This window comes from Macaca fascicularis, chromosome 9, assembly GCF_037993035.2.
Source record: "Macaca fascicularis isolate 582-1 chromosome 9, T2T-MFA8v1.1".
NCBI lineage: Eukaryota > Metazoa > Chordata > Mammalia > Primates > Cercopithecidae > Macaca > Macaca fascicularis.
Genome location: NC_088383.1, coordinates 79837200 through 79861069, shown reverse-complemented (window position 1 = coordinate 79861069; position 23870 = coordinate 79837200). Strand labels below are relative to the sequence as shown.

The window sequence follows — 23870 nt, the reverse complement described above, 5'->3', positions numbered from 1 at the left end:
GAAAAATAATCAGTGTAATTAAGCCTCTTTTGTGTATCAATAAATGAAACTCCTGAATCTGAGGTATAATCACTATATCTTTAGGAGTTCTAGGGTTTTTATGTTGAGGAATAAATTGTAATAAAATATTTCAGAAGTCAGAACCCAAAAGTGATTGTTTAATGATCTTTGAAATATCTTACTTGATTTAAAGGTGCTAAATTGTTTTAACCACACTAACACAAAAGCTCTTTAAAAGCTAAAAGTCACAATTTAAGACCATGGATTCATTATTTTATATGGATTGGCACAAACTCAGTCACCTGTTCACAGCCAGCTCCACCCCCAGCGCTTCTCAGCTCTCATCCACCATGCTGTCATCGCATTCTTAGTTTTCAGCCACAACAAGGTCTGCAGCTCTCTTTACACTGTATCGTGTTAACATGTTATTTGTTAGCTTCAGTGTAATGCCTGTTCAAGTTTGGCATATGCAGAAGTATCTACATAGGTTCTAAATATTTTTAAACTTGATGTAAAAAGTCCAGATTACCTCATATTTAGTTACTCTGCAATTGGCCAAGGTCAACCAGTAAAGTTGGTAAAAATCACACCAAAGAACAAGCTCATCTGCTTATATTAACTCTACCATTTAAAAATAAATTGTTGAGATGTGCAGAATATCTAAAGGACTAAGGTTTCTGCTCATCATCCCTTAAAAGCCAGGCCTGCTGATAAAGGATATGCTCCTTAAGTGTCTGCATTTATTAAATCATTTAATTAACAATTGTAGAATAGCTACTACATGTCCCATACATGGAGGATCTAATGGTATATAATGCAGACAGCCATTGCCATTGGCATGTTCCTTAGTTTTCTTAATTGCAAAATGAAAAAAAAAAAAAAACGCAAATTAGAAGGTCTGTTAAACTTTTCCACCTCTCTGGCTGTCTTCTGTCCAATCAGATGTAATAAAGTTGGTTTTGCCATTTGGATCAAATGCTAACAAATAATACTAGACAATATTAGGAAAACAAATTTCAAGGTAAAATCATTAGTGAAGACAAAGAGAAATATTTTATGAAAGGTATAATAGAAAACAAAAGATTATGGGCTTTGAATCCATTTAGACCTGAGTACAAATTCTAGCTCTACTATCTTCTAACAGTGTGATGTCAAAAAGCTGATTCACCATTCTTAACCTTCTATAAAATTTGGCAAATAACATCTAACTGAGATAAAGCCTGTAATGTTGTCTGGCACGCAAAAGCATTTACACAGGATATCTATTAATTTACTACAAGTATTATTTGCATAGCATTTTTTTCTTTTCTAAGTCCTCACACATTAGCCGTGTCATTTTATCTTCATAACTACTCTGTAAAGTGGTATTGTACCCATTCTGCATTTGAGGAAATGGAATCACAAAGCGGTTCGCTCACTACAAGTTTCACTACAAGTTTCACTCACTGCAAGGTTCAGTCACTATAAGTGGATACCTCTTATGTCTCTCCACACAAAAATTGTGGTAGAGAGAGAGACGAAAGTGAGAATCCCTTGACTCCCCATAAGTATCAAATTTTGCACAACTATTTTTCTCCCAGTAGAGTCAATCCTTAAAAGTCTACACCCACAACTTTAAAAATATTCCTTTTATATGTTGCCAAAAATGGATGCACTGTGTGAATGTGTGTGTGTGTGCGCGTGCACGCACATGTGCACAAAGGAATGCAGTGTCATGGAACTGTGATTAGGAATTAGTAGGGATTATTCACGGCATACTTTATACATTTTCAGTCAATAATCTCAAGATGTTTTCCAAGAGAAAAAAAAAACGTCTTTTAATCAATATGATGGAGATTAAAAGCATAACAGAAATAAAATGCTGGTGAAATCTATTTCATCCAAAGGCATAATAGCCAAAGTCAAGTGACAGAGCCAGGAATAGAACCTAATTCAAATGTTTTGACTTTATTTCACTTAAATGTTGCTTACAAGCTTAGAGTATATATTGTCTCAGGCCTTAATGCTTTTTAATTTTTTACTGTGTGTTCATATCTTGGATAGAAAAAGCACTCAGTCTGTTAAGAAGGTCAAAATAACTGCTTCCTACTCTTAGGAAAATAATAAATAAACTTGAAATTCTTCAAAACTAAATAGTTAATAGTAGCCATATTTGTGATTAGGAAGTCTGCCTTTAAATAATGATCACACCATGGAAACCTTGAGACCTCTCTAGCTCCGGTAAAACTGCCTGCAGGTCTCACTCTCACGGCATCACTACAATCCTGTTTTAATGCAGCAGTTAGCTTTATAGCTGTGAATTTTCTGAACATAAATTGAATTATGGAAAACTGACCTATGCACATCACTTAGCTATCTGCCAGTCATAACTCATATCTAATCTTTATTAGCTCCCTGCAGAAAATGTCTAAGACTGACCACAAATGCCAGAAATTACATGTGGGTTGGTCATGGAAATGTGATTTTCATATACTGGGGGATTTAGAAAACAGGATTCCAAAAGCAGAGACACCTGGGCCTGTGATGAATAACTACTCTGGTGTGGGCTGTTCTGCTCCAATTCTTAGGGAGGAAGGTATCCTAGAAACAAGCAAAGAAATAGATAAATCCTGGGTGATCCCTATGCTTTTCCTCATTTATCTTTCTCTTGCTTTTTAAAAAAGGTTTATAACAATCATAAAAATAATACAATTACGTCCACAGTGAGGGGATTTTTTTCTCCACTGGCACGAACTCATAGGTCAAATGGGATGTTCATACTGACAAGAGTCCAGACTTCTACACAGCAGAATTGACAGTGACAGTCCATTTCTTAAAGAAAGTTGGTGTCTGTGCTTCCTGCTGTCAGTCCTTACCACAGAGCTCACTGACTCTGGCATCAAAGGTATCAGCATCACCTCATGCCAAGCCTATACGAGGGAATCTAACTGCAAAGGAGCTTTGGAAATTGAAAAAGTTTGATTACATAAAACGTACAAATCTGGAGATTAATAACCTTCAAAGTTCTGAAAACAAAAATACGAGATTCATTTGTGTGTCTCTGCGTTTAAAAAGCAATTCCACAGACATTTTCACTGACTTCAAGGTTATCTTTTTAAAAAATGATACTACTGCTTTCATGTTTCTGTTCTGCTCCTTGCCAATGTAGTTAAAAATTGTTCCATTTTTGAAATCAGATAAATCTGCTAATTTGAGTGTGAATGTCCTCTTGTGGCTGCTTTCCTAGGTATATTTTATAGCTGACATGCTGCTAGCTGACAGATGTACTGCAGCTCCTATATAATTAATATCCTGGAGTTTCTATGTTTAAACAAAAATGCTTAAATCATATTATTTAACTGTTGATCAGAGATAAATTAAAATTTTCACTAATAAAAGACATTTTTAAATGGGACATTGTCTCAGCATTTCTTTTATCCCACCAGATTTTCATTTTACCTGAGATTTGTTAAATGAATAAACCAATTAATAAATAATAAAATAATTAATTAATTCAGTTTATTTTTAGAGCAATTTTAGGTGCTCAGAAAAATTAAGCAGAAAGTACAGAGAGTTCCCACACATACACCCCATCCTCACACACAGACAATATTCCCCTCTGTCTATATCCTGCACCACAGCGGTACATTTGTTACAATCAATGAACACTGACACTTCATTATCACCCAAAGTACATAGTTTACATAAAGATTTTCTCCTAGGTTGGGTGCAGTGGCTCACACCTGTAATCCCAGCACTTTGGGAGGCCTAGGCAGGCGGATCACCTGAGGTCAGGAGTTCGAGACTACCTGGCCAACATAGTGAAACCCCATCACTACTAAAAAAAAAATTAGCCGGCAACTGTAATCCCAGTTACTCAGGAGGCTGAGGCAGGAGAATCATTTGAACCTGGGAGGCAGAGGTTGCAGTGAGCCGAGATTGTGCCACTGCACTGCAGCCTGGGCAACAGAGGGAGACTCCATCTCAAAAAAAAAAAAAAAAAGAAAGAAAGAAAGAAAGATATTCTCCTGGTGGTGTACATTCTATGGGTATTGACAATAATAACATATATCCACCATTGGAATTACAAAATAGTTTCACTGCCCTAAAAATCTTCTGTGCTCTACCTCCTCACCTCTCCCTCTTCACTAACCCCTGGCAACCACTAATCTGTTACTGTCTACATAGCTTTGCCTTTTCTAAATGTCGTATTGTTGGAATCAGATAGGATGTAGACTTTCAGATTGGTTCTTCTCACTTAGTCACTATGCATTTCAGTTTCTTCCATGTCTTTCCATGGCTTGGTAGCTCATTTTTTTCAGGGTTGAGTAATATTCCATTGTCTGAATATACCGTAGTTTATTTGTTCATTCACCTACTGAAGGACATCTTGATTTCTTTCATGTTTTGGCAATTATGAATAAAGCTTCTATGAACATCCATGCAGAAGTTCTAGTGTGTACATAAGTTTTCAAATACCTTGGGTAAATATCAAGGAGTGTGATTGCTGGGTCTTATGGTAAGAGTATGTTTAGTTTTGCAAGAAACTGCCAAACTGTCTTCGAAAGTGGCTGTACCATTTTGCATTCCCGCCAGAAATGAATGACAATGCTTCTTGCTCAGCATCCTTACCAACACTTGGTATTGCCAGTATTTTGGATTTCTGGCCATTGTATTAGATGTGTAATAATATCTTGTTGTTTTAGTTGGCAATTCCCCAATGATATATGATGTTGAACATCTTTTCATATGCTTATTGGACATCTGTATATCTTCTTTGGTTAGAGATTTGTTCAGGCTTTCAGTTCATTTTTCAGTTTGGTTGTTTTCTTATTGTTGAGTTTTAAGAGTACTTTGTACATTTTGGATGAGAATAGTCTTTTATCAAATCTATGTATTTCAAATATATTATTCCTGTGTGTGGCTTTGTTTTCTTATTCTCTTCATATTATCTTTTGAAGAACAGATTGTTTTTATTTTAATGAAGTCCAGCATATCAATTGTTTCCTTCATTGATCATAACTTTGATGTTGTATCTAAAAAGTTGCTGCCATTCTCAAAATCATCTAGATTTTCTCCTATGTTATCTTCTAAAAGTTTTATGGTTTTGCAGTTTACATTTAAGTCTATGACCCGTTTTGAGTTAATTTTTGAGCAGAGTGTTGGGGATGTGTAAAGATTCATTTTTCCACATTTGGATGTCCAGTGGTTTCAGCATCATTTCTGAAAAACTATCTTTTCTCCATTGTAATGCTTTTGCTCCTTTGTCAAATATTGGTTGACTATCTTTATGTGCATCTATTTCTATGCTCTCTATTCTATATTATTTATCTATTTACCTTTTTTGTACAAATACCATACTGGTTCAATCATTATAGCTTTACAATAAAGCCTGAAGGCAGGTAATGTCAGTCCTCCAACGTTGCACTTCTCTTCCAATATTGAGTTGGCTATTCCGTGTCTTTTACCTGTTCATATAAACTTTAGAAGTAATTTGTCAATGTCCACAAAATAACTTGCTAGGATTTGTATTGAGATTGCATTGAATCTATAAAGTTGTGAAGAAGTGACATGTTTGACAATACTGAGTTTTCCTATCCACAAATATGGAGTATCTCCATTTATTTAGACTTCTAAAATATCTTTCATCAGAGATTTGTAGTTTTCCTCATAGAGATTTTAAATGTATACCTAAATATTTCATTTTTGAGGATGTTAAGGTAAATGATAATACGTTTTTAATTTAAAATTCCAGGCTGGGTGTGGTGGCTTACGCATATAATCCCAGCACTTTGGGAGGCCAAGGCAGGTGGATCACAAAGTCAGGAGTTCGATACCAGCCTGGCCAATATGGTGAAACCCCATCTCTACTAATAATACAAAAATTTGCCTGGCATGGTGGTGCATGCCTGTAATCCCACCTACTTAGGAGGCTGAGGCAGTAGAATCACTTGAACCCGGGAGGCGTAGGTTGCAGTGAGCCGAGATTGTGCCACTGCACTGCAGCCTGGGTGACAGAGTGAGACTCTGTCTCAGAAAAAAAAAAAAAAAAAGAAAGAAAGAAAAAAAAGAAAATCCACTTGTCCACTTGTTTCTTGCTAGTATATAGGAAATCAGTTGACTTTTGTATATTAATCATATATTTTGCAACCTTGGTACAATCACTTGTTAGTTCCAGAAAGAGTTTTTTAGTCAATGCTTTTAGATTTTTGATATAGACAATCATGTCATCTACAAACAAAGACATTTTTATTTCTTTTTCCCAACCCAGGACTTTTTAGGTTTATATTTATTGCAGTATTATTTGTATTTCCTCATTGAATTTTCCCAATAAATGAATAGGCGTGCTGTCCATAGACATTGTCTTCATCTTCCTAATGAGAGAATGATGGGCTAAGTTGCTCAGATTCACATGGTATTGAAATCAGGATTTGTTTGACTCTATGCTCTTTCCTACTACATTAGCCTACACTGTCTTCCAAGGTTCTAACAAGTTTTTATTGTAAAAGCAGCATCACGTTTCTTACTTAAATTAGTTTCTACATCAAATCAGTTAATTTAATGGGCAACTTTCCTAAAATTTCTTTTAAATGTACCACACGCAAAAAAGAAAAACACATATCCAACAAAGTAAGTTAAAAAGCTTACAATGGATTTATGTAGTATAAAAATAGGTGGCAAATTTTTTAGCAATTAAAAATGTTTGAATACTAAAAACTATAAACATTGATTTAAACAAATCAAAGGAGGCCTGAATAATTGGAGAGATAAACCATGTTTGTGGATTGGAGAACTCAATACTGTTCAGATCTCAATCCTTTGTAAACTAATAGAGCGATTCGATATTATTTCTATCTTAATCTTAACAATAATTGTATAGGTACTGATAGGTTTATACTAAAATTTACATGGAAAAACAAAAGAAATAGAGTATCCAAAACAATTTTCTTAAAAAAAAGAAGTTAGAGGACTGACAACACCTGATTTCATAACTTACTATAAAGCTACAGTTTTAAAGACAATCTTGAATAAACAGTAGACACACAGATCAATGAAACAGAACACAGAGACCAGAGGCATACCTGCATATATAGGCCAATAGATATTTCACAAAGGTACAAACATGATTTAAAGGACAAATGATAGTCTTCTCAGCAAATAAGGCTGAAACAATTAGACATCCATATGCAACAAATAAGTGAACTTTGACCCCTTATTTCACACCACATACAAAAATTAACTAATACACAATCATTAATGCAAACCGTAAAATTATCAGACTTCCAGAGAAACATAGATGAAAGTCTTCATAACTCTGGATTAGACAAAAGTTTCCTATATAAATCATAAAAGCATAATCCATATGTAGTAAATTTAATAAATTTGATTTCATCGAAATTAAATGTTCTGCCATGGACAAGATACTCTGAAGACATTAGAAAAACAAGCCATAGAAATAGAGAACACATTTATAAATCTCATAAATAATAAAAAACTTGCATTCTAAATACATAAACAACATTAAACAATACAAAAATAAGAAAATAGGGCTTGAACGTAAAATAAAAGATATCCAAATTGGAAAGGAAGAAGAATAGCTATATTCTCAGATGACATGATCTTGTATATAGAAAGTCCTAGGGAATACACACACACACACACTGTATGAACAAGAGTGACTCTATTTAAATGTTAATCTGCCATGTGACTCCTGACTAACCCTAAGTCTAGGAATACCTCCAAGATGTCTAGCTGATGTATTACTTTTTATATAGAAATACCTGTTCACTGTAAGTTTTTCCTTTCCTCCAAGACAACCCTCGATGGTGTTGCATACATCATAGGCTAAGAGGCCCATAGCTACCTACTCATTCCTTCCAGAGCATGTACACTTTTTCCCCAAATTAAAGCCCTGTGACTAGGGGGTCGTAGTGCAGAGATCTACCTGTCTTGCAGCTGCATAAGACATGCTTCCATTTGTAAGTTCTCCCAATAAATCACTCTTTTCCTATAATCTAGATCTGTCTGCCTCACTCTTTGCTTTCTTCACTGTTAGCCTTTGGGGGATGCTTTGTATATACAGCCCTTTCAGGGAACACACATGCACACAACAACAATTAGACCTAAAAAGTTCAGCAAGGTTGCAAGATTCAAAATTAATGTACAAATAACAGGCCAGGCATGGTGGCTCACACCTGTAATCCCAGCACTTTGGGGGACTGAAGCGGGCAGGTCACCTGAGTTCAGGAGTTCAAGACCAGTCTGGCCAATGTGGTGAAACCTTGTCTGTACTAAAAATACAAAATTAGCTGGATGTGGTGGCGTGTGCCTGTAATCCCAGCTACTCGGGAGGCTGAGGCAGGAATACCGCTTGAAACTGGGAGGTAGAAGTTGCAGTGAGCCGAGATTGCACCATCGCACTCTAAGCTGGGCAAAAAGAATAAAACTCCATCTCAAAAAAAAGAAATAAATAAATGAATAAATATATATATATAATAAATTATATTTCAATACACTACAATAAAAAAATCTGAAAATGAAATTAAGAAACAATTCCATTTACAATAGCATCAAATAGAATAAAATTTATTGATAATAAAATTTACTGAATATATTTAATGAAATGAGCGCAGACTGAAAACTACAAAACATTGTTGAAAAAAATTAAAGGAGATCTAAATAAGTAGAAAAACAACCCATGTTCATCGATCAGAAGACGTAATATTGTTAAGATGGAAATACTCCCAAACTGATCTACAGATTTGATGCAATCCCTATCAAAATTTCAGATTGTCATTGAATAAATTACAAGTTTATCCTAAGATTCATATGGACATACAAGGAATCTATAAAAGCCAAACAACCTTAATAAAAAGAAGAACAATAGTGGAGGACTCATACTTTCTGGTTTTAAATCTTACTGCAAAGATAAAGTAATCAAAATAGAGTGGTACTGGCATAAAGGTTGACATATAGATCAATGGAATAGAATTGAATCTTGAAATAAACCCTCACATTTAGAGTTGATTTACTTACAGCAATTTAATTGAAAAATAATTGTCTTTTCAAGAAATGACCTGGAATAATGGGAATCTACATGCAAAAGAATGAAATTGGACTCTTATCTAACACCAAGTGCAAAAAATAACTAAAAATAGATCAAACACCTAAGTGTGAGAGCTAAAAGTATAAAACTCATGGAAGAAAATATAAAAATAAATCTTTATGAAATTGGATTAGGCAATGACTTCTTAGATATGGAACCAAATGCACAGATGACAAAAGAAAAAAAATAGATAAGCTGCATTTAATCAAAATGTAAAACCTTCGTGCTTCAAAGGATACCATCAAGAAAGGGAAAACAGAACCCACGGCATGGAAGAAAAATTTTGCAAATCATATATCTGATAAGGGTGTTACATCTAGAATTCATAAAAACGGGCAAACGATCCAAACAGATATTTCTATTAAAAAGGTATACAGATGAACAATAAGCACATGACAAGCTATTCAATATCATTAGCCAACAGGAAAATATGGAGAAAAGCCACTTCACCTCCACTTTTATGGCTATAATCAAAGATAAATAGTAACAACTGTTGGCATGTAGAGAATTGAAGCCTTCATACACTGCAGATGAGAATGTAAAATGGTAGATCCTGGCACCACTGAAAAACAGTTTAATGCTGTCTCAAACTGTTAAACATAGAGTTTTCATATGACCGAAACCCAGAAATGCCATTCCTACGTATACATCCAAGAGAAATGAAATAGTACATCTACACACAAACTTGTATATAGATGTTCATCAGAATTATTCATAACACCCAAAAAAGTGGAAATGACCCAGATGTTCACCAACATATGAACAGAGAATGAAGTGCGGTACACAACAGTATACAACAGAACTGGCCATAGCAGGAATGAAGTACTGATGCATGCTACACATAGATGAACCTTGAAAACATTATGCCAAGTGAAAAAAAATGTTATAAAGACCACATATTGTATGGTTCCTTTATATTTAACGTCCAGAGTAAGAAAATGTGTAGAGATAGAAAATAGGGCTTGAAACTAGATTAATAGTTTGATAGATTAATAGTTCTCTAGTTTGAAGGAGATAGAAAAAATGTTTTAAAATTGATTGTGGTGATAGTTGCACAACTCTGTGGAATATTAGAAACAATCGAAACTAGTGAATTGTATAGTACATGACTTATATCTTGACAATAGATATCTCAAGAAAAGTTAATTGATATCATTTGTAATTAGGGAAATGCAAGTTAAAGCATTGTGAAATAATACTACATACATATTAAAAATAGCAGAAAACAGAACACATACACAAATTGTCAATATGAAATATTGGCAAGGATGTGGAGCAACTAGAATTCTCATACATTGTTAGTGGGAATGCAAAATAGTCTAGCCCCTTTGGAAAACAGTTTGGCAGTTTCTTATACAGTTAAGTATACATGTTCCACATGACTCAGCAAATCCGCTTCTGGGTGTCTACTACAGAAACAAATATTTGTTTACAAATAGAAATCTATACTCATTCCTCAGTCTAAATGTTGCCAGTCCTTCTGTCTCTAAACTTTCCCTCTATTCTCATCTTCTTTTCCTAATTCAACTTTTAACCCCTACATTCTCTTTAGTTCATAGTTTAGAAGCCTACTTTCAAAATTGGAATGTTTAATCCCAAACTAACTCAATCTCCATATAAGTTCCCATAGGACCCAGTAGTTCATCAGTTATTACAACCATACATAATTGCCATTTACTTCTATTTAGCTCCTCCTAAATGCTAGGATCCAAAAGGGCAGCATATACTTCCTCTGATTGTGATTGAATCTCTAGCACTAGCAGTGCTTCTGTTTTATTTTTAAATTTATTTGAAGAACATTTGGCCTTTTGCAAGCATAATGCAAACTTTAAACATCATATTGCTAGCTAAGAAAAATTTAAAGCAATGTAGATAGTTCTCCTTTGACCCAATGATCTGACTAGACGAATAGCTGAAATAAAATAATGAGAGTAAGACTTTAGAGTGAAAAAAGGAGAGGAAGAGAGATAATTTGTAATACACAGTCACTAGGCTGATTCAAAGCACGAAAGTGAAACTCTCTAAGGATGTTTCACTTTTATATTGGAACTCCATATATAATTTCATAAAAATGCCAACGTGATTTTGAAAACTCAAGTCTCCTCAGGTTGCTTATACCTTGGACAAAGTGATCAGTGTAATTCAGAGTAAATTTGACTTTGTTTTTTAGTGATGGGAGCATTTCTTAAAAAGTATCAAATCTAACATTTCCGTCTTGCAGAAAGCACCAAACCTAGTTAATTTTCTCATGAAAGGAACTTTCTGGATATACAAAGCTACAGATTTAACTAGGTCTAATACACACATGAATGATCCTTTGGCAAGGTCCCCCTTCCTCTCTCAACCCCTACCCTAACATGGGTTGCAAGCAGCAGAGGAGATAAAGGGGAAACAGCTGATCTCCTCTGTGTTTCTCTAATCCATTTCAATTCACCTCCTAATTCAAGATAAATCACTACAGGAAAGAAAGCTGGGAGGAACCCACTTCCCTAAATCAAGTTCTCTTCCTGTATTTTACTAGGTAGTTGCAATACCTGATTCTTACCAAAAATAACATTCTCTAGATCTTATTGACATCTTTAACAAAAATCCATCTTGTTGAGTCTTGTCTTTTCAAAACTCGACTCTAGAGCAGAAATTGCAAAACTAGTGATTCTTGCCATTATATATTGTCATAAGTGATGGGATTGTATTTTTACTTTAATTTTGTTTTAAATTGATTTAGCTGTCTACACTTCAAAATAAACAGGCTTTTACATTGAAATCTGTATTTCTTAGTTCTTTTGAGAAATGTGAATGTCTATCAACACTAGGCCTGCATTCATGCACAGTAATAATTGACTGGGGATGAGTTGAGGCCAACCTCTTTAGACTGGGTGTATACTCATTATTTCACCACAGCCTCAAGCTGCTGAGCCCTTTCTTTCACTCATTACTTCTTTGTAACCTACTGTAACCATTTGAATTTTCTGTCTCTACCTTAGGGGGGAGAGGAGGCTGAGTGATAGGGAGCGGCAACTCTAAATGCATTTTAAAGATTAGGAAGAATATTCCTAATAAAATGCCCTTCGATTCTATACTTCTAATAGGAACTCAATAACATATTGAGGATTAAGTAAGGAAGCTAACTAGTATATACAACACTGGTTAAAAGACAAAAGGGTTCCAAACAATCAACCTACAAATGGACTACTTGTACTTTCTCATTAGAAGATGATGACTGATTTTCGTAGGTCTGGTGTCCTGGGCTAATCACTAAGCAATAGGTAAGCAGTTACTTGAGAGTTAGAAAGAATGACTGCATGCAGATTTTACAGGCAGAAGTGTGGGCTTCCCAGCTCTCTGCTTCTCTAATTAAGGAAGCTGGAATAAGAAGAAATCTAATCAACTCAGAATTTTTGCAGCCTGATGTACTCAATAGCAGGTCTTTTGCCCAAAAGCGTTCAGAAAGGTTTCTCTTCTCTTCATTTAAATAATTAAACATAAAACTTGGGCTCACTTTCTACTTTTAAATTTATTATGCTACCTTTATCCCTTTAATCTCTGGCATTGATAAAATTGAGCTGATATCTACTCTTCCATATATTAGCTGTGTGATCTTAAGTGAGTTACTTAATTTCTCTCAGCTAGGGTTTCCTTATCAGCAAAATGGTAATAATAGTATTTATCTCCATCATTGTGAGCATTGATATAATGAGGTAATGAGTGTAAAGTCCTTGTGATTTTGGCACAGATTACTAAATATTTTATTTATTTTCCTTTATTTTCTTCCCTTTACTTTTTATTACTTTAAAAGTTATTTTCATCCTATAAAAGCCATAAAATAACCACTCCTACAATATGTCTAGTTAACTAGCCTCTTCCATTCACCATCAAATTACCTACACGTATGAAACAAATAAAATAACTCTCCCCGCTGGTTTTTAGAAACTTGAATATCAGGAATGGAGAAAATTATTTTAATCTCACATCCTCCATTTATAGATAATGAAACTGAATTCCAAAATTCAGTGACTTATTAAAAGCACTTCAGCATGGGAGTAGAACTTACTCATTTTAAAACACAAAAGACAAAAATGGAACGAGGCTTTAAACAGTAGGGTTCTGTATATATAAGCCCTAAAGAGCACATTGTAGGGACTCATTATGCTTGTGTTTAATTGAGTGAAATAGTGAATTGATTAAAAAGAACAGATCATCCCCAAAGTGCATGATCAGGCTGATGATTAAAACAAAGTTTGGTTTCAAGACTGGGATTATTCTTCAGCTAGTTGTCAATTAGCATGTTTGCTTGTTACCTCTTGACCAAATACCATGTTGGAGATCAATCTGGGGAAGTTTCCAAGCTCGGAGAAGTTTCACACACCAATTAATTGTATATTAAAACTTTGGGCTGGGCACAGTGGCTCACGCCTGTAATCCCAACACTTTGGGAAGTTGAGGCAGGCAGATCACCTTAAGTCAAGAGTTTGAGACCAGCCTGGTCAACATGGTGAAACTCCATCTCTACTAAAAATACAAAAATTAGCCATGCGCGGTGGCAGGCACCTGTAATCCCAGCTGTTTGGGAGGCTGAGGCAGGAGAATCTCTTGAATCTAGGAGGCAGAGGTTGCTGTGAGCTGAGATCACATCACCGCACTCCAGCCTGGGCGACAGAGGGTGAGACTCGTCTCAAGTAAACAAACGACAACAAAAGAACCTTGGGTACATAATTTTAGCAGAGGATTTTGCATATGACAACTTTTGACCTGTTAATGTTGCTGAAAAACAATTCTATCTGAAATTGAAAGTTGGATACAAGGGTCCAACAACTATATACATTTGAAAATTACCTTAAGTGAAATTTTCAAAAGGAAAATTTGTCAGAGGTATCTGAAGATTCAGGTGATCTCTTTTCAGGCAAGATTTTTGAAAAAAAAAATTAGAGAGGAAAGGGGAAACAAATGTTTCCTGAACGATGATGTCCACATTGTGTGGCATTTGGTACTTTAATGCGTTGGTATTCATAGGATCCTACTTTCTTCATGTTGCAGTGGAGCATCTCTTTTACAACGCAGAAATAAGAGCTATTAAATGTTTTTCCTAAGAACACCTCGCCAGGATTCAAACCCAAGTCTGTCTCCATATTTCATACATTACTCAATAAATCATGTTGTTATGCACATTTCAAGATTTTCTATGGGGTTAATAGATGTTCATTTATTCAATAATTCATTCAATATTTATTGAACACTGCACTTACTAAATGTCAGACTAGGAAACAAAAACAAAGGTTCTAGACAGTATGTCCAGGGTCCAGCACAGTATATGCTCACAATAGGCTTTAAAGACATATGTATTAAATAAATGAATAAAGACACTTCTGCTCTCAACTTGCTCATTATCTACCTAGAACTGCACTGTCTGATATCTGGCCACCAGCCATGTGGCTACTGAGCACTTAAAATGTGGCCAGGGTAGATTAAGATGGGCTTTAAATATAAAATATATATCCCAGATTTTAAGTCTTAGCATAAAAAGAAATATAAAATATCTCATTAATGGCTTTTATATTGATTTGATTTATATTGAAATTACAGTGTTTGGGGTATATTGAATTAAATGAAACATATTAAAATCAGTTTACCTGTTTAGTTTTTTAATCTTTTAGTGTGGATCCTAGAAAATTTAAAACTATACATGTAATTTCTTTCAATTCTTATTGGCCAGCCTTAACCTAGTGCTGTTAAGTCCTGGGGCACTTGCTTTTCTGTTTCAAGTTCATTATTAAAAGTAGTTCTATTCTCTCTCTTTTATGTATGATAATAAGTTAGGTTTTAAATGCAGTTTATTTTAAATGCAATCTATGTTTGTGAGATTAGAATCCATTGTTAGAGGTTAGAAATTTTTGTATTCAGATGCAAAACAGTCCATACGCAGGCTCTACTAAAATATGACTTCCCTTTAGTCCCTTTCCTGATGAGAAGCTACCACAGTTCTCCAAATATATTACTGACAGCTATACAAGATGAAGTCTAACCTGTGCAGCCTGATAATCAAATATTTAAGGCTATTCAACTGCATCTATCCCATCTCATGCTCCTGCCAACTTAGCTATCTAGATTTCCTTTTTACAGTATTCCTGGAACACAGGAATGAGCATTGTGCTGTTATCTCTACTTGGAGTTCTTTTAAAACATAATCCAATGACTGCCTAGTTTTTAAGGTTCAACTTATTGTTTACCTCTTGCCAAATTCCCAAACTACTATAATTCCATGTAGTTTTCTCTTTTCTCTGAATTCTAAGACACTAATATTCCATTTAAAATATATATATACTTGACTGTGGGAAGGCTCTTACTTTTCTATAAATGAATCATTACCCTTTTCTTATATTCCAAACACTGTCAGTGGAAAATGCATACAGAAATCACTGCAACATAGAAAGGAACTCACTGTACATTCAGGTTAAGCTTTTAAGGGTCATGTTCAGCCACATCTTTCTAAGAGTAAAAGGAATAAGATGCTGAGCAGTTTATAAGCCAGGGAGTGGGCAGTCACACCGGTGTGCTCTGTTCTACATAAGTAAAAGCATTCCTGACTATAGCATCCCTTCCCTACCAAAACAGGAGAGTTGCCAAGATGCTCACTTAGAACAGTTGTTGGTTTGTGTACAAGTGTTAAGTATGGGTTTGTTCTTTTTCTTTTACATCTTTTTGAGGGAAAGAAGAAGGAAGAATGGAAGGGGACTGTAAAAGCTGTATTTATTTATAATCAAACATATCCTTATTTGATAACAGATGACCAATTAAAGCAATGTGTGAAACTTGAGCAGCATTCTGTCAAAAACCAAAGAAATTAGTAGAGCTCATAGCAATCAGCACTTCTTGCAAACAGCAAGAGTCCCCTCTAAAGCCTTCTGTCTTGGCACTGGGGCTTTGCTAAATCTGGCTCACCATTTTGCGAGTGGGGACAATCATCTTTGTAGGTGGTAGGGAAGTATTATAATTAAATGTCCACCCACTTTTTCCTTTCTGATGAAAGGCTCCCATGAAACTTACTAAAATAAGGTGCATAAAGATAGATGACTTTTTGATGAGTAAGTCGAAGCACCAACAAACCTGGCTTTCCACATAGGGAAAATTCTTCAATTTATAGAGAAATTTCAGGCCTAGATCATTAATACCATCATATTTAATGATAACTAACATGATAAAATCCATAGGGTCTCTGGAGATGTCACTGTTTTTGTTGGTAGTGATTGTAGTGTTCAGCATGAACTGACTTGTAAAAACAAATAGAATTCAAAAACGAGAGTGAAATTTTTCAAAATTGATTTTAGAGAAATATTAAATGATAGCCATTTAATCATAATAGCCTTTATAATAATAAATAATGAATTTATTAAATGTAATGGCATTCCTCTGAATAATAGTTATGTTACCACATTAGGTTTAGAAACTATATCTCTGAGATAGCAAATGGCTTGAAAGATGTTGTTGAATTGTCAGAAACTTTTTATGAGGGAACTCTGGAATAGAGTCTATAGTGTCTGCTTTTGATAATTAATGGTAATGGCATTTACTAAAATTACTGTGAAGAATTAATTTTAAGTACTTATATGCAGTAGAGTAGGGAGCTTCTCTGCTTAGTAACTGAGCTCAGACATATATTTCAAGTCCAGTTACTAGAATCCACAAAGTCAATATTTTAGAAAGAAAAAGTTAAAATTAATTGGTACTATAAATGTTTTCCTTCATTCAATATGGATTTATTGGGCATGAGCTGTATAGACTTTGCTATCAGAGAAGCCTCAAAGCAATAATCCTCTCTAGAACTAATGAATATTTTTATCTGTAAACTAAATTTCATATTTTTATCTTCCTATTCAATAGATTTTATTGGCGGAAACCAGTAGAGATAATGGTGCTCTAAGTCACCAAAAAGGTGAGATCAAAGTACTGGGGAGCATATGAACACATATGTCATTAATTGAACACCTTTGTCATTCATTGCTAATCACTATGTGAAGATGACTTTTAAAATACTCCTGACTACTTCTTATCCTTCCCTACTGTGGTTCTGTGGATCCAAGAACACAGAGTAACTTGGATGCTCAAAGTAGGAAAAGTTTGCATAATAGGTACTCAGTTCAGCATAACCAAGATAAAATTAGCCACAAAGTTCTAGATTCTCTAGTTACTGGCACTACCCAGGGTTTTATAACCATCATTACCCATGATCATTTTATACTAAACTACAATAATAGATGTGGTGACGCATCTGAGGTCTCCTCCTGTATTATTAGTATAGCGGGACACCTCAGATGTGTCACCACCAGAGAACAGGCATGTTCAGACCAAATTCATCGGCCACTGTCCTCCTCATTTCTGTTGTTTTTTTCCGAATTCCCCAGATCTTTTTGTTTTTCAGATTATTACCCACATAATTTTTCAATATTTCATTTTCTGCTTTGTGTTTAGTCCTACTTTTTACTATCTTTTTGTCAAAGTTTCACGTTAACCATTATTTAAAGAGTTCCTTTAACAGTGTGGAGGTTTTCTTCAAAGATTTGATAGAAATCTTTAAAAATGGGCTTTTATTCTCATTTAAGTCTTATTTCAACACGTTCATTGATTTTAGATTTCTCTGACAAACATGGCTGAGGTATCAAAACCCAGACATGTTGATAACAGCTTTTTCTCCAAGTCAGTTAGAATATAAGACTTTCTGGCCTGCTATGTCAAATTGCTCAACTAGGGAATAAGATGAGTGTATGTGCATGTCTTTGGGGTGGGGTGGCAGGGAGCAAGGAAGTGGGGGATTGTTAAACAGTCTATACAAGGAGAACTCACATTGTCCTCCGAAACTGATATATTTAGGCTCTCCTATTTTCCAGGAGTCTATCATAGACACTTCTGTCTCAATGTTTGTAGTAAATTAATGAATTAATGATGATTTTCTCTGTTGCTTTGGTTAGGAATATCCTTTCAAAAAAAGATTTTTCTGGGAGATAAATGCAGTACTGTTTTTTCTTCTTCATGAGATAGACACACACACACACACACACACACACACACACAGAGTGAGAGAGAGAGAGAGAGAAACAACCTAGTGTGCAAGCAGTATGCCTAAAAATCATTTTCATTTTCTCTTGTTATAGGAAACTATAAGTCTGTAAGTCTCTTAGTTGAAAAAAAAATTTGTCACATCATAGAATTTAAGGAACTTGGAGTGACCTTAGATATTATTCTGTCTAACTTTCATTTTATAGATAAAGCAAATGAAACCCTGAGAAGAGTAGTGGCCACAAATACTTTGCTATTCCTTCTATTGAGAAATGCAATCTCACTGCTCCCTTTTCCTGTGTCTGGGCAGGCTCTGTAATTGGTTTGACCAATAGAATACAAATGACAACTTCAACTTCCTATTTCTTGCTTGCATTTGGGACTTCTCATCTAAGAACCCAACCACCATGCTGTGAAAAGCTGAAGCTACATGAAGAAGCCAATGATTGATGCACCAGTCGACAACCACAGCTAAGCCCCCAGCTGACAGTTAACATGCACTTTCAGTCATGTGAATATGCCATTTAGCATGTCCGGACCAGGCCAACCTTTGGCAGGCTCCATTCCCTGCCAGTATCTGACAGCAATCACATGAGAAACCTTAAGCAAAATTTGCCCAGCTCTTCCTAGTTAACCCATAGATTAGTGAGAGATAACAAATAGTTGGTTTAAGCCATTAAATTTCAGGATGGTTTGTTATATAGTAAAAGCTCATTGGAAATGAAAGTGACTTAGACCAAAGCTTCTAAGCATTACCAGAGTGAAAACCAGAACTCATATATCATCCCAAACCTCATATAATCTCATTATCTCATTACAATGTGTTAAGGTAACATGTTGAGTTAAATGAGATCCAGTTTCAGTCTCCCAATAGTTCATAATTCCAAAATAGTGTATTCTTTTAAAACTCACATGGAATGCAGAATTTCCAAAATTCTTAAACTTTAAAATTAATTCTTAGAGCTGTGTCTACCTAACAGTAACCCATCATTTGGTATAAGGTAGCACTCCCAAGTGTTCCTCAAAGGTAGTGTCTTAGTAATGTACCATGAAAGAAAGAGAGATAAGTAGATTTAATTTGTGTAAATTAAATTAAAGAGGTCTCTTTGCTTCAGGATTTTTCAAGAATGTAAATTTTCCAAGAGGAGCTATAGATAGTCCTTTTTTTCCTAAAATTGTTTGACCAGGGCACCCTTCTTCATCAAAAAACTAAATTGAGAAATAGGAAGAGGAATTGAATTTTGTCAGCATAAACCAAGTTTTGCTTTCAGAGGATTTCATAAAAAGAAGTTGTTTTCATAATTCAGTTGTCTTTAGCTTAGAGAATACATTTTTAGATAACACTTTTATGACTGTCAGGGACTATGCTTAGTTATGTTTTTTACAACCTGTTCCCATTGCTTTCCCCCCTTACTTTTAACATTCTTTTCTGTGTACAGTTAATAAATCTTTCTGGAATGTGTAGATGAAGGAATAAATAAAAGCGGATAAATAATAAATAATTCAATTAATTAAAAATTATCCTGAAATGTTTCATTAACAATGTCAATGACTATGAATGGGCCCAAAGGTTTTTGAGCCAACCCCTCATTTAGTTTAATAACCTGGAAATTAGCTCCAACTCTAATTAGCTTGGTTTGGGTTTTGTATCTTTATTTACATCTATGGCCAATTGAAATGGTAACACTTACCGTATCTAACAGAGTTCTTGGGAAATTCAAAGGAGATTTCAAAGTTGGAGGTAGAACAGTTTTGGGCTACAAAAATTGCAGTAATCATGTATTCATCCATTACTTTAATTTTCTAGTTCTGGAGATTGAGATCCGGAAAGAGAGTTTATAGTGCAAATGCTAGTGGCACTGGAAACCTCCTCCCCATGGATCCACATTAAAGATGTTAGGAAAGTTCTCTTTTTCAGTAGATGTTATATTGATTGGTGTGATTCCAATTCACATCCTGATTATTAGTCAGAAGCTTTACAAGCATTTGGGCCATGAAAACATATTTCGCCACTGAATTCATGACTGGTATAGGAAGGTGTGGCGGTCAAAACATTTAATAACCCATATGGCATGGCCACTGACAACCAGAGTAGACACCAGCCATAAACGACTGGTGCAGCCATGCTCATGAGTATGAGCCATACTGAATATCATCTCAGCTCTAGCGATCTAGTAAACAACATTTCCCACTTCTTGCCACTGGTTTGTGGCCTTGTGAATACTGTCATCTTATTTGTATTAGAAATTCCTCCATTCAGGCTGTCTCTTAAAGTATACTTCTGTTATTGATATCGATAATACAGTAAGTTCTATTATCTCTCTCCTGGGAAGCTATCAGCACTTCACAGCTCCTTCAGCAATATGCTATCCTGCTACAAAAAATCATGGTGCGCTCCCATGTCTCCAGTTACCAAGCAGAGGGAATAATAGTTTTACTGTCCTCTTTTGCCCCTATGGGGACATGAGCCAATTCACTACCCCTACTTACTTATTCCTGGATCTCTCTACCCTGTATATCCTATATTCTTGTTCTGTAGTCATGCTACATAGTTAAATATGTCTTGAAAGGCTGATAGAATAATGCAGCTACAAAAAGATGGCAGAGAAATAATAAAATAATATGAGATAGAGTACTTGATACTTTTAAGTCAGAATGGGAAGAAAATATTTGTAAGGATAAATCCAAGTATCTGCATTTAGCTAGTTCCTTTGTGAAGCTCTGATAAAATATGCATTAAAAAATAAGACAAGCCAATGTGGAGTGATCTATACAATTGGACATATACACCTTCATATCACCTTGACCAGACTCTGCTGTATTTGTAACATGGTGTCAAAAGTTTTTATTTGGGTACAATTCAACCATAAATGGAGAATGGGAGCCTCATTCTCCCAGACTTTAGTGAGTTACAGTTCCAGCATGCTTACCTCTACAAGCCTGCTGGTGTGTTCATGAAATATCGCAGCATATTCTTTTATTTCCTTCTCCCGGCCATTCTTAGCAGCTTCAATGAGGACCAAAAGTGGGACTGTCGTATCCAAGAAAGAGTCTGACACATGATCTATAATAGCCTTGCGGAGCTGAGAAGAAATGAAAAATTCAGGTTTTTTTTTTTTCCAGGAAATAGTTCACTGTTTCCTTTTCTTACAATCTCAGTAGTTACACAACTCATTTTATTCATTTTTGCCCAATTCCTAAAATCACAATATTTAAGGATATAAAAAATGTCCCTTAAGAAACTAAAAAACAAAATATCCAGCCAAAATAAAAATAAAAATTGTCTAGCAATAGTTCCTTTCCTCTCAAAAGTAATTTTTCTTAAGTTATTTAACCTGGAAGTCAGATTAAAAATGGCAATACTTTCTTTGTTGCTCAAAGAAATTATGCTATTAGAATATGTATGCATGTGTATAAATAACATTGTACATCTTGTATTTTCATAATTACAAATTATAGAATGTTTTCTACCTTGTTGGAGGAGCTGATGATAAATTTTGATTAGCTAAATTGTATACTTCATGGTAATTAAGCCAAGTTAGATCACCGATTATGCCAGTTGATAACAGGTTAATAGAGCAGGAAGAATAATAAATGAGTTTGATGTCCAATTTTCCCCATTTGCATTAACTGTTCTTGTCCTCACACCTTAAATTATGAAACAACTATAACATTCTGCTACAATTAAATTAGATTACATGTAAGCTTATTAATGACAATTAGGCAATTACTCTAGTCAGTATTTTCTGAGATTTAAAACTGCATTGAAAAATTAATTCATTGTATTTATATAATATCAAGTCTTTAAAGATCATAATATCGGGCGGGGCACAGTGGCACATGACTGTAATCTCAGACTTTGGGAGGCCAAGGCAGGAGAATCACAAGGTCAGGAGTTCGAGAACAGCTTGGCCAACATGGTGAAACCCCGTCTATACTAAAAATAAAAAAAAATTGGCTGGGCATAGTGGCAGGCACCTGTACTCCCAGCTACTCGGGTGGCTGAGTCAGGAAAATCGCTTGAACCCAGGAGGAAGGGGTTGCAGTGAGCTGAGATCACACCACTGCATTCTAGCCTGGGCGACAGAGTGAGACTCCATCCCCCGCCCCGCACCAAAAAAAATCATAATATCCTGAAATGTTTCACGAACAATGTCAACAACTATGAATGGGCCCAAAGGTTTTTGAGTCAACCCCTTCATTTAGTTTAATAACCTCTGTACAATAAAACAAAAAAATAAATAGCTATCAGACAGAAAAATGTAATTTTTCTGTGAAAATTATATTTTAGAGTTTTTTTTTAAGCCAATAGATACTTAGTCTAGTTTTAGATTACTTGGGAATGAATGGCAATACATTTTTGGGGAGCTGAATGATAGAGCTACATAGAAAGTACTGTCTTCTATCATGATCATAGAATAATAAATCCGTAATAATTGTAGGTTTCTGGAAGAAAAATACCTCTGCCCAAAATGGTGAGCTTGCTCAGAAGCATTGTAAAAATTTTCTGACTATCAACAATTTAAGAAAGGCTTCAGGAAGATCCTCAAGGAAGGATTCTGCTTAGTATGCAGAAAGGCAAATTACTAGTGGCAACTAATTAATATTTACTGAGCACTTATTAGGACAAAGTATAGAGTGCTAAGGGGTTACAAGGCAAAGGGAAGACTTTAACTGAATGAATAATGTGTTTGCTCTCTATAGGAAGTACACCAGGGAAGTCAGGCATAAGGTCACTAATTTATTTGAGCTGGGAACTACAGGTTGTGTAAGTTTCACACACCGAAAAGAAAAGTAGAGATTCCTTCTAATTTCTCAGAGTGGGGGCATTTTTTAATGATTGTCCTCCCCTTTATTCTTTTCTTCTTTCATTGATAATTGGGACATGTAGATTATTCTTTTCTTCTTTCATTCTGATTGAGACATGTAGAAGGAAAGCTCAGATGAAATCTACACTTGAGATATGCCATGAAGGGCCAGCATATGGGAACTAACTCAAGCAGAGAGTGTGGATGAGACCATATAGAGTGAGGAGACCCATGAAGGACCTCTTAGGAAACACTACCATTTACAGGAGTCATGCAGATTAAAGAGTAGGGCCTAAAAAGAGACTGAGAAAGCAGCCAAGAAACAAAGAGACAAATTACCAACAACTAAAAGACAAACTTTCAGATATATCTCTGTGTTAATGCTCTTCAAATGTAGTTATCCTACCAAACATAACTATAATATTCACATCATGGACTGGTTAAATCTTCTCTTCTGTGTAAATGATTTCATTCAATACAGTAAATATTTCTGGAAACCATTTTCTCATCTTTCTACCAAGAGAAAGGTATTGAAGGAAATGTTAAGATGGAAATTCATGATCCCTTATAATCTAGTAGAAGAGTGAATATTACAATAATACATTAAACATTACAATAAAGAAAAACTCAGAGACTGACAGCAAAAAAAAAAAAAATTAGAGACAAATTTTAAAGATAAGTTAAATTTAAAAAAAGGAATGAGACTTGTCCATTGGGCTTGACTACTAAGAGGTTATTGATAAACTTGGTAAGAGCAGTTTCAGTGGAAAAGTGGGTCAGGAGTCCTATTGCTATGGTTTGAAGAGTGAATGAGAGACAAGACAGTCAAGACAGTGAGTATAAACTCCTGTTTTTAATAATTTGATTGTGACGTAAAGAAGCAAGACTTAGTATTTGCTACTCTGAGATATATGTTTAAAGAGTGACTG

General features: G+C 35.0%; 1 protein-coding gene across 3 annotated transcripts in view; it reads right to left on the bottom strand.

Moving 5' to 3' along the window:
• CTNNA3 (catenin alpha 3) overlaps positions 1 to 23870 on the bottom strand; it is a 1764647-nt gene that overhangs the window by 798431 nt on the left and 942346 nt on the right. For all 3 annotated transcript variants that reach the window (XM_065521050.2, XM_005565734.5, XM_065521052.2), the window contains one exon: positions 21064 to 21216. In XM_065521050.2, coding sequence (XP_065377122.1) covers positions 21064 to 21216 — 153 coding nt within the window. The remainder of the gene's footprint in view (positions 1 to 21063; positions 21217 to 23870) is intronic.